At 39.0% G+C, this 12678-nt stretch overlaps 1 protein-coding gene and 1 long non-coding RNA gene across 2 annotated transcripts in view; both read left to right on the top strand.

The window, feature by feature from the left end:
- Positions 1-5435, top strand: part of LOC134800009 (jmjC domain-containing histone demethylation protein 1) — a 44757-nt gene extending 39322 nt beyond the window's left edge. Inside the window, exons 20-21 of the mRNA XM_063772446.1 lie at positions 470-636; positions 1123-5435. Coding sequence (XP_063628516.1) covers positions 470-636; positions 1123-1240 — 285 coding nt within the window. The 3' untranslated portion in view covers positions 1241-5435. The remainder of the gene's footprint in view (positions 1-469; positions 637-1122) is intronic.
- The window catches only part of LOC134800122 (uncharacterized), a 285699-nt gene that overhangs the window by 254928 nt on the left and 18093 nt on the right, over positions 1-12678 (top strand). The gene's annotated exons all lie outside the window — the stretch shown is intronic.

Genomic DNA, 12678 nt, shown 5'->3' with positions numbered 1-12678 from the left:
ACAATTGAAAAAATTAGCTTTGCCGCCTTTTTATTTTTTTAATAAAAAAATAGAAGTGTATTTTTCTGCCGAAAATACGCCAACCTATTTGAGACAGCTAAATAGTCGCGGTACTAATCATCTGTTTGGCTGTTTAATGGGCCTGTGCCTTCATTTGATATGGCCATTTCAACTTTTAAAAAGTTTGGAACTCGACAAATAATGGAATTTGTATGCAACATTGCAGTCCCAAAATCGAGACTGCAATGTTTTTAACTTTTTAATTTTTGACTGACCATAAACTACGCGCTTCGCAACCTATTTTTTAAACGGCAAAGTCGACTTTGCCGTCCATTTTTGAGAAAAGATTTTATACATTTCAAAGTGCTAGGAAATAAGGCCTTAAGTAAAATCAAATAGTCAGAATTTTGCAATTACTGGTGATATCTCGAAAAGCGACATGTAATCTAATGCGGCATATGTTATCCAGGCGTTACCAAAGCTGGTGGAACTGGACGCGTCGTCGTGCGCGCGGCTGACGGACGCGGGCGCGGCGCAGCTGGCGCACCACGGCCTGCAGCGCCTGTCGCTGGGCGGCTGCCGCCTGCTCACCGAGGCCGCGCTCGACCATCTGGCGCGCTGCCCCAACCTCATCAGGTAATTACTTCAAAATTTTATTGCACATTACAACTGTACAAAAGGCAAACTTCTAAAGACAGCAGGCGGACTTCTCTAGCGGTCAACCGGAGGGCGAAACAAAAATATATCGAAGCATGTATGCATATTGCATAACGAGATAAAACGGCCTTAAAATTTTCATGTCATGCGCGAAAATTGTCACGCAGTTAGGTTTGTACAGACGTGTCTCAGCCACAAATTCTCCGCGGACCGAGCTGGGTCTCGCGACAGTTTCTTCGTTCTGAGTGGATCTGGACTGGCTAGCATGACTTGCATTCTCGCGCGCGAATCCATACTTCAATTAGCGCTCTTGATTTCTGGAATCGCGCGCGAGACCTCATGCGTCACGCTAGCCGGCCAGATAGTACTAATATATGCCATACATGGCCACTAGCGTCATATTGATTGACGGCTATTGAATAACTAATTGCCAGAATCATACGTAATACCACTTTTATTTTCTAGACTGGATCTCCGACACGTCCCCCTCGTGTCCACGCAAGCGGTGATCAAGTTCGCCGCCAAGTCGAAGCACAACCTGCACGTGCAGGACGTGAAGCTGGTGGAGCTGCGCAAGACCTGATCCTCGGACACGCCGGCGGCGCCCGAGCCCCCGGCGCCGGCGCCGGCTGACGGCTGAACCGACACTCATACCGGACGCTAGTGATACTAACCTAACAGTGATAGCACGGGACAGTGTTGACACTCGCGCGTTAACTACGGCAGCGGGTAATTCCTATTTGATTTTTTAAACTGGGGCTTGTTTCACGAATGAGATTAGACTTATTAGTGTTTTGTCAATCCATACGATTCGACTTTTCGTGGACTAAGCGTTTATTGTCAATCCATACCATTCGAAAAATTGACCTCAGTTACATAGAGTTCAAATTCCGGCAAAAAGCATTAGTTCAATAGAACTAATGGCAAACATTTTTATGCTGGTTGTTTATGGTGTAAATAAAATATCCGTCACTTCTACCTTATATGCTTTAGTTTGTGATTCTAATTGACTATGGATTAGTCGATCTTATCAAGGAGATTTCTTGTATGGAATTCTTGCAAGCGAGGCTGATAGTGATGGATATGTTATTTATAAAAGACCATCATACTCATGTTGTGTATTATACTTTTAGGCTTTTTTGTACATTACCACATGGTAGTACCAGTATCTACACACAAGTTTGAAATTGTAATATCTATCTCGTTATAATCAAGAACAGTGGCATTAAATTAGATAATATGAGCGAGCTAGCTATTGCTGTTTTGGACTTCAGACTAACATACAATTCTCAGTGTCATTTAAAACTATCTCTTACATGAATTTTAGTAAAAATCCATCACAATCAATGTAGATTTAAATGAAACTGAGAATTCATTCATTCATCGTGAATCCCGCTATATATATATGTCATGTGGCATAGTATATTTTTTTCTACATTTTTTCTTAGTAGCTTACATTACAACCAAATTGTGTTATGGTGCGGCCAGACTTGCAGGGATTCGGCGAATATTCGTGATGGCGTATCTTCCATTTTCCTTGGGTAGCGAGAAACGCCATCACTGATATTCCCCGAATCCCGATATGTGGCCGCACCCTTAAAGACGCACGCGCACAACATATCAAAGGCGTCCTGGTATAATACGTTAGATGTAAATCAAACAAAGACTTGATTTAAGCCTATTCGGTAATTCGAAGTGATACGATTTCTAAATAAATGATAGAAATATTGTTTTAGAGGTTGTCAAGATAGGAATAGTGAATGATGTGGTTTTTGTAGCAGCTGTTTTAAATTGGAGCGGAAATTTAATTATGCTTTAGTGTGATTTTAGTTATGTAGAAAATTAATTTCATCACATGTGCTCGTAAAGCTAGCTTTTCCACGCTGGCATTCAAGGAGTAATAGATGATGTTACTCCAATTCCAGTCATATGGAATCTTTTTCGAGGCAAGCATCACATCAAATCATTCAAAATTTTAGACGACTGCTAGAAAAACGCACTGGGATTCTTGTGTTTTAATGGGTGACTTATAAATATGTAATTAATTCTTGGAGAGTTTGATTTTTCCAATAATTTTATTGTATCTTTTGCAATATCAGTGCCAACATATAGGTAGTTTCTATATGAACCAGCACATATTTCATTGCACAATCAAATAACTATATTTAAAGTTGAACGATATTAATTTTATTGCGTACTGTTGGATTGGTATTCTATTATATTTTATTGTTGGTTTTATGTTTGACAATGATGGCCTTTAATGTCGAAGGTTTTCGATAAATTATTGAATAAACCTTTGTACAAAGATAAAGGTAACGATATATATTAATAGTATGTTGCCGCTTCATAGCATAACCAAGCTTCATCACCCCTTATAAAGTATGTAATTAGTAATTACCTACTGCAAACTTAGCTGCCCATATTAGTTATAAAATGTTAGAGCAAGCTATAATTCGTTTTTTTAGCATTAGAAAAAAGGTAAACAATCTTGACGTGTCTTTTAATTGAAAAACACTTTTTTTTTAAATAAGTCACGGCAAATATGTAACAATTATGAATCTAATACGATCATTTATATTATTTTGCTTGCTGATAAGTTATTGATTTTTAAAAAGCGTTTTTCAATTAAAAGATATGTCAAGATCGCTTACCTTCTTAATGCTAAAAAAACGAACTATAGCGATATGAGGAGGCCCGCTTGATCTACGATTGAGTTTCGTAAAGGGCTGAAGAGTATGAGTGAGCTAAAGGACTAGCGAACCGTTAACGCTAACTTGTTCAACTTTTTATGACTCGGAACGCCATTTAAACATGTTAAAAAGTTAATAAGAAATAATGCTAGAGATGTTTTGAAGCATTGGTTATCTACTGAAATGGCACACTTCAACACTTGTATTCAAATATGGATCTCTGAACTTCTTATAATGATAGGATTCCTCGAACAATTGTTCGTATACTTTTCTTCTATGTTGTTCCAGCAATACTTACTTTTTGTAAATATTAAAAATGATTATTTATTTCGCACTCCTGAAAAGGAAGAATTATTTTAGGTTCATGACAATTGTAAGAGCTTAGGTTGTATTTTTCTTAGTTCTAGTCGCTTTTTAGGTTTAAGCTATTATTAATAGGTACACTATGTTTGACTGACCGATTATATAACTATTATTGATCATTTCTTGAACTTTAGAGGCTACACAATAAAATTACGCATTTCCTTTACATTGAACACTAACTAAATGTGACGTCCCACGGGTAAAGGTACCTTATGGCGGTTAGCGCTTGCGCTGTTATTAACACCGCTCCAATATTATTGCGCTGCTATGCGACGTAAGCGCCAGCCGCCATAAGGTATCTTTTCCCGTGGAACGTTACAAATATTTCCGAAATTTTGTAGTATAATGCTTGAAAAGTTACAATAAAACTGGTGCAAGTTATACACATTTTTGACACTCGACGTAATGATTAGTTTTGTATGTTATGATATTATCGTAATAGTTAATTAAATTAGATCAGATTTACAGTATAAAAGAAGTTTGAGAACAACAATGAAAATAATATCAGTATGTTAGTTTGTAAGGTCCGACTGTGGTCACAGCGTAAGGTCGGAGGGCCGCCTATAGGTTTAGCATAGAGAGGTAACTACACATTACACTACTTGTCAAACTAGCACATTATTCATTTCAAATTTCTAACCTTTTTGACACACATTTATGAGCTTATCAGTTAAGAGCCCATCAACGTGCACACTAGCGCCCCAGCTAAATAATCGTGATTATTTAAATTTAACGAAAGATATTTAAAAAAGGGGGCAGCTACGTACTGTGTTGTATTGTTAAGTACCTTTTGAATACATCAAACTAGTTTTTATGTTGCTGGTTTCGTCGCTAGATCGAAACTGAAACTGAAAACAAAACGGCCGTTTTAACTTTGGACGCATAGATTGACGAATCCAGCAACATAAAAAACTAGTTTGATGTATTCAAAAGGTACTTAAATACACAATACAGTACGGAGCGGCCCCCTTTTTTCAATATCTTTCGTTAAATTTAAATAATTACGATTATTTAGCTGTGGCGCTAATGTGCACGTTGATGGGCTCTTAACGGTTATGAAGCGGTTATATTAATAAAAGTAAAAAATTACACAAACGTTACTTATACCTACACATGATACTACGGTTAGTTTAATACAATACACCATTTAGCATTTACAAAGTCAGTCTGGACTCCATTGTTTCGAGTCTTCTCCTATACTCTTGATATGATTTTTGAAAACTATAAAAGTGCCAATAGTGTATGTTGCTTTGACAAGTGTGTATATTCCGCGGACTGTACATAGGTAGCCTAAGTCGTTATCGAGTAACATATGTACTTGAAACCATAGGCTCATAGTTAAAGTACGGAGCTAGTATCTAAGCATTGTGTGCCTCTGTGTATAGAGAATTTAGTGATAAACAAGAATCGTTAATAAAATTATATATACGGAAAAAAAATACAATTATTATTCACAGATTAGAATTATTGGTTGAATAAAATGGTGAATAATGATTATATTATAAAGTCTACATAAATCTAGTTTTGTAAGATGCCTTTATGCGAGAGTTTTTAAATCAATTGGAAGATGTTTTTATATTAGACAGCTCGCATGCAGGCCGTCGTTGGTTCAAGCGTGATATTAAACCAATGGCTAGGTAAGAGTAGCGCCGCACGGCGACGAGCAACATGTATCATTGGTTACCATAAGCACTCATAGTATTTGAAATAAATATTTACAATGAATCTCTTATTTTATTTTATAGAGAATATAGAGTTAGACCATGACAAGTCTACAACGATTTTGCACACACGCAGTGCAAGTGTTATTTATACGTCATAATTTCATAGATGTTTGACGTTTAAAATGACACTTGCACTGCGTGTGCTATCAAAATCTTTGTAGGCTGATCTTGGTCTTAGTACCTAATGTAGATCATGTCATTAACATACCTAAATCGAGATGGATGCCCTGCCCCGCAACTAGTGTTCCCGAAATTAGGAAACGAACAATTTTTTATCCTGAAGAAAGGGGACGATGTCACGTGACCGCTTCTCCATACAGAAGGTAGTCCCTATTTTCCGTCTAAAGCGAAACAAGAAAATGAAAATTACGTTATCTAACCTCTCTATCACTCTTGCATATTCGAGTGATAAAGAGGCAGATAACAAAATTTATATTTTCGCGTTTCCCGGTAGGCCCTTGGTAAACAAACCGCCTTGATCCATCAATGTCATATTTTATTATCTTAGAAAACTTGTCAAAAAACAGTTTGCGGCACAGTATGTATAACATAGAAGGTAGGATCGTATAGAAGTGGTATACGCGTGCCTCCGTGAGGGACAAAACATACGCAAATGCGAAACTGTGATTGGTCGAATTCATTTGTTGCCCACCATTATCCATACTAAAAAAAAGGTGGGGAATAAATAAAATGTGAGACTGTGACAAGGACAAACAATAATAGCTCTTTCGCTGCTACTCCTACTGAAAGATACATAAGACTATCCCGTTCTGTCAGTTACCCCCACCACTCATGCCAGATCCAGGTATATCCTAGATTCATGATGTATAAGGTACTCTATGGTTTACGATAGCCGCTAGTGCTGCACTCTGGCGGCAGAACATTGCAGTAATACCCCCTATTCCCCCAATGATGGCGCTACTGGACGGTCGACGCCACTTCATGCGATCAGTAGTGTAGGGAAATGCTCACAGATGGCGCTAGTTATGTTTAATTTTGTACAAAATAACCTTTCCAATTTGAAAAAAGTAAAGGTCGAGTTTGCCCACTTTTTTTATTATTCATTAGAATTTTCTTTCTAAAAATGAGAAATATAATAATATAATATGTGCGTCAAGAAAATCTTATCAGTAGCAATGTAAAGCAAACTAAAGTAGGGCAACACTCAAAGAGTAGTATTGCGCTAAGAAAAGCAGCAATGTACAATGTACATCGAACCAAAACTTTTTTCCGCTGAGCGCGCTCTATTACGTACGTCAATTCAAATTGTCACTCGCGGATTCTCTATTGAAAATGTTAGAAATTGTTATTAATAGGTATGGACGGACAATTTAAAAGCGGTGTGTGATGTTGATAAAAATGTTTAACTAATTTGAAGATCTCAAAATAAAATTAGAAGTGGACTATGCCGTTAAACAAGAATGTATGAATAAAATCATTGCTTCAGCAGGTAGATGTCCTACTGGATTTCAATATTTTATTAGATTTCTTAGTTGGCACTGTAGGCATTGTAGGCACCCCTTAGCTTTGATTAAGCACAATCTTATTTAATATATTGGTATTTAATGGTGACACAGCAGAAATATCTCTTGAAATAGAATCGATTCAGAATGTAAACAAACAAGATGATGGCTGTCATTAGCGATCCATATTCCACAGATAAAACACAGATGACACACGATTTCCGAATGGGGTTGGCAACTGTCAAAGGTTTGCCTAGATGGCGCCATCATAGCTTGCCCCTTTTTCTATGAGATTTGGCTTAAAGAGCTGGCATCCAGGGTATTAAAAAAACAAAAATTTGACACAATTCTAGGGATTGACGGGGCAAGCTATGATGGCGCCATCTGCTAAAAACTTCCACCGGCCAACCCCATTATTCGAACACAGTGTTGCTAACCCGCGATTTTTCAAATTTGCCGCCGTTTGCTACTGACAAGATTTGCTTGACCCAGTATATTAGCCAAATTGATAATCGTTAAATTATAAAGCGATTGGTACAGCAGTTGCGCGGTGGTTTTTCTAGTACTTACATAGTTAAAGCAAGCTGAGTATTGTTAAGTACTAAAACTAGTTAATTATTATTATTATTTTTACTTATTAGGTACAGTCAACATCAATAGTAGGTAGCGGAAGAAACAATGATTTGCCACACTAGAAAACTTAACTATAGCTGCGGGCTCAGCACGGTTCCATTTTTATCGACTATCACTATGCGCGTCCCTTTCGCACTTACATACTTGTTAGAACGTGACAGGCATGGTGACAAGGGATAAAAACGCGACCGTGCTAAGCCGCCTGGTCAAGCAAATCTTGTCATTAAAAAAAGGCGCGAAATTCAAATTCTCTATGGGACGATATCCCTTCGCGCCTACATTTTTCAAATTTGCCGCCTTTTTCTACTGACAAGATCTGCTTGACCAGCTATAAGTATTTGTTACAGTCTAATAATTGTTCTAGATATAGAGACTTATCACTTATTAAGCTGTTAGAGAATAGTAGATATAGATGGTCAAGCAGATCTTGTCAGTAGAAAAAGGCGGCAAATTTGAAAAATGTAGGCGCGAAGGGATATCGTCTCATAGAATATTTGAATTTCGCGCCTTTTTCTACTGACAAGATTTGGTTGACCATCTATAGCTTTGAACTAATCGCCACCTGAGCATAATATTAAGGGCCCACCCCACACTTAGTGTCTCCCGAGCGTCGGCGTCTAGTCATTCTCGTCTACTCTATGGCCGCTGGACGCATTAACTGCGCAGCGACGTCATTTTCCATAGCGCTGACTAGACGCCGACGCTCAAAAGAGAGACGCTAGCGTGGGCTGGCAATAACTTCTTACCAATAACCGCCTCAGTTTTGACCTATTAGAGTCTGGCTAGCCAAAAATTTTGACAGATATTTCGTTGTTGTATCACCAATTGTCTATGATTTTAAAAAAAGCTAAAAGTCAGTTGTCAATTTAAAATGTATTCATTCAAATTGTTTGCCGTTTATAAGGGGTTTATTTTAAATAATATTAATAATGTCTATACTGAGTGAAGTTCGCAAACTATTATTTAAGCTCGTAAATAATTACGACAATGTGCGAAGTCGACGTGTAGCGTTGTATAACGAAAAACTGCAATGTTTACAACTCCTAAACAAATGTAAACAAATTAGAAGGTTGGTGCTCTATAAATATTTTGATACTTAGCATTTATCATATTTGGCATAGTACTTATGTATTTTTTGGTGATGGATTAATATTACGGTATTATCGAGCTAGGTCTTATTTACACTACATTTCATTTTTCGCCTTGTTACAATGGTATATGGTGAGAAAGTGTTAACATATGTGTTTATCGTTGACTGTACTTTACATAGTGGTAGAAATTATGTGAGCTGACTTTGAGTGCACGTCAACGTATATTTAACTTATATCCTTAGGTACCTTACGTGTGCACAGAAAATCAAAAATATATTCTAGTATCAAAACTATAATTCCTACTACACAAAGAGTGACCAGCCCAAGATTTTTTAAATTTCCCGCCAAACATTTGTGTAATATTTCAGTAGCCAGACAGTAGGGAACATCAGTTTAAGATCCGGTTCGAAGGACCGACGACGGTTAAACTTCGATCAAATGTATCTTATTTACCATCGAGGATTAACAGAGTTCAGGTTATAGAGTCGCGGTAGATAGGATTAGTAAGTATTTGGGCAGGCGTGGCTCACTCCGCGCTTTCGTCGCTTCGCTACAAGTTCCCACACCAATTTTGGTGTCTAGCAGTAGTAGTTGCCGCGTTGCCTATTGTTGATTCTGTGATATGGGGTGAACTGTTAATTTAGTATCTGGGATCTAATAACTATTAAATTAAAAAAATTATAAATTCCCTACGCTATATGCCAAACAAATCCATTTTATGCCAAAAATGCCTTACAACATTTTGGATAAGGGCTGATATTGTGTTTAAACTGCTGGATCGATTTCTATCAAACGTAACATAGCTAAGAACCACCGTAAGGAAAGTCGCTTTCACGTAAAAAAACCGCATCGAAATCGGTTCATTCGTTGGAAAGCTACGATGCCACAGACATACATTGGCGTCAAACATATAACACCCCTCTTCGTGCGTCGGGGGTTAAGGTAATAAGTATAATAAAAGTTTAGTGGGTGCTGTAGGTAGATAGATTAAATACCGTAAAGAAAGACCGCGAAGCAAAAGAAATCCTGTCGCAATAAACTTTTTGTCTGCAAGGAGCCAAGCTCGAGCGCAAATTAGAAATTAAAGATAGCTATCTAACTCAGTAGTTAATACAGCCAGTAAAGGTGTCTTCCATTTTCTTTTTCGACACGCACTCTCCCCTATCAACGAAGAGGCGACGAGATTAGTCTAGAATCCAATTACATTTTCCAAATTTCCCATTTTTCCCCAGCCGCGGGTTCAAAGCTCACAGAAAATTATTTTCTTCGCCCCCTAAGAAATGAAAAATAAACGTGTCTCGCGCGGGAGGAGCGACAACAAGAAATAACCCGGGCCGGGTGAGAGCGGGACACAAACAATACTGGTTTAATAAAGTGTAAGCGGGATGGGTGTGAGACGTCGGAGCTCCCTAGCGGGGATTTGCTTTTTTTTCTAGAGGAGGCTGTGACTTCCATTGCAAATGAGTCGCGCGGTCTAAAGTGCAAACTCCGCTTGCGGGCACGACCGTCTTAGGTGACAAGAAAATAGGTAAAGGAAATGGAAGCTTTAAATTGAACTGGGTCGCTGCGTGCCGGGTCTCTTGTTTACTTTGAATTTGTGCCATTCATTTCGGTAAATGGTTTCGCTAAAAACAAATTGCTCTCAAAAGAATTGACGGCAGCGGCCAGCGGCTACGTACGTAATGTAACGTTCTATTTTTTGATTTTTTGCGCTTTCGAGTCTTGCTCCTTTAAATTAAACACAAACTACTTTCATACGTGATTCTACGACGACTGAATCAATAAAAAAAAGTCAGATAATAATACTTGTGTTAAACTTTCAGTAAATACCCCTGTGAGCAACAAAAACATGTTAAACCTGCGTTTCGTTTTAAAATGAGAGCGTAGCCGTAGGTAGGTACCTGACGATTAAGTTTTTGTGGCTTATAAGACTCACAACAGAGAGCTTAAAGGTATAGCAACACGAGCAAGCATGACAACATAGATTAACCATTAACAAGTAGAGAACAACATCGACAGATGGCCCGGCAAGTGCCCAGCTTTACGACACTATTACGGCGATATAACGTGTAATGCCATGTAAATGTGATAAAAATGAAAATGTCCCTGCGCGGAGGCCGGTTGACTTCGCTATAGTTGGGGTCGGCTACCGCAATTAATTATGTTTGTTTCGTCTTTTATATGACAATTTATACGTATTTAATTATGGTTTTTACTCCTGGGGGATATTCAGATTTGCCAGATACGCCACCATCTCATTTTCCTATGAAAAAATGTTGTATATAGTGAGCATGTGTATTCGTCATGTGTGTCTTCGTCGTTGCCGAGTTGGTGTCGCTGCCGACCTTAGGCGGCCTACTGTAGTTGATTGGCCAATGAACTGTCATTTTAGCTAGGATACAAAAACAGAGTTAGACTAATAGTTGATATAAAGCAATGCTGATATATTTATCAGTCGGCGAGCGTATCGATCAGCTGGGCCCGCTCACGCGACGCTGATTCGCGCTCTGACAGTGACGCGACTGACGCGACTTGCAACCGCTTTAATGTACAGTCGGCCGCACAAGTACACTTCAAATAGGACCTCATTACAAGCTTTTATTTTACTTGCCCTGTTAGTTTATGTGGGTCAAATTTTGGAAGCTAAATTTGACCCACTTCCCGATTTCCGATTGAGCTGATCCGATTTCATACATATGTAATTTACATAATGAAATAAATGATGATAACATGGAGCTGATCTGATGATGGAGACAGGAGGTGGCCATGGGAACTACGAGTATGTTATAAAACAACGCAAACGAATTGTGTTTGGCGTTGTTAGAATTGCCTCGATGAGTACAGTAGGTATAGTTGCCTGTGGAAACAGCTTATCTCAGTCAGCAGATAATAACTTGAACCAAAAATGAAATGTTTGACAAAAACTCATTTTATAAACCTTGTATCGGTTGGATGTAGTTTAAGATGGATATCCGGGTATGAGAGAGGTAGAGTAGAGCGAAATGTCATCTCGCTCGAATCAGGAACAGCCCCACTGGGGAGTACCTCCACCTTACAGAAGATCACAAATGGCTTAGCACTTCAACTTACCTACTCTATGTATAGGTATTTATGCATTGCTGGGAGTATGGAATCATTACTCACTCATTTTGGAGGCAAACAAGAAGACGAATCGCCTGATGGTAAGCGATTACCGTCGCCCATGGACACCTGCAACACCAGAGTTGTAAGTGCGTTGTCGGGAGTACGTTCTTGAAACATAATACTAGACAGGGTGGAGGGTTTTAGTCCGTAGGCAGCTGGAGCAATCCCAGCTAAGTCGGACATGCCATGCCTAAACCGGGCTGGCAGTATCCAATGAGGATTACCTCCACCTACGACAAAAAAAACTCAATAAAAAAAAACCCTAAATCAAAACCTACGTTTCAGAAGTTCCGAACTGCCCTTCTAGTTGTGTCGGCGACGATACCGGCAGCTGAGTGAGCGCTGAGTGGCGGGCACGCGACGCGGTGGGCCGCACGCACGCTCGCAGCGAATTAACAAGATTTGCTTGTAAACGCCGTGCTAAGGAAGCACGGTGTCGGTCTGGTGGCTTGGGAAATATCGAAGTCGGTACAAACTTTCAACTGCTTAGGGGCAGTTTTAAAAAATCCTTTCTAAATTGAGCTAGAGAATATTATGATTTATATTTCAAGGAGCTAATACCTTCAAGGGTTTAGGCTCTGAGTGTCAGTAAAGGATGACTCACGTTAGACCGGGCCGTGTCCTGGCCGGAGCTTTTGGCGCATCGTTTTCTATGGAAAGCATCACGTGATCGCCTGTCATGTCATAGAAAAGTAAGCTCCGGCCCGGACACGGCCTGGTCTAACGTGAGTCATCCTTAAATGAGGAACGGAAGTGCTTTATTACAGGTCGATTCACGAAAGCTGACACGAATGTTACTAGAGTCAGACCAAGAATAGTCTGCAGCGGATTTGATAGCCCACGCAGTGCAAGTGTTATTTTAAACGTCAAACTTCTATGAAATTATGACGTATATAAATGACACTTGCAAATC

This window comes from Cydia splendana, chromosome 19 (genome assembly GCF_910591565.1).
Source record: "Cydia splendana chromosome 19, ilCydSple1.2, whole genome shotgun sequence".
NCBI classification, from domain to species: domain Eukaryota; kingdom Metazoa; phylum Arthropoda; class Insecta; order Lepidoptera; family Tortricidae; genus Cydia; species Cydia splendana.
This window is presented reverse-complemented; position numbering and strand designations above follow the sequence as displayed.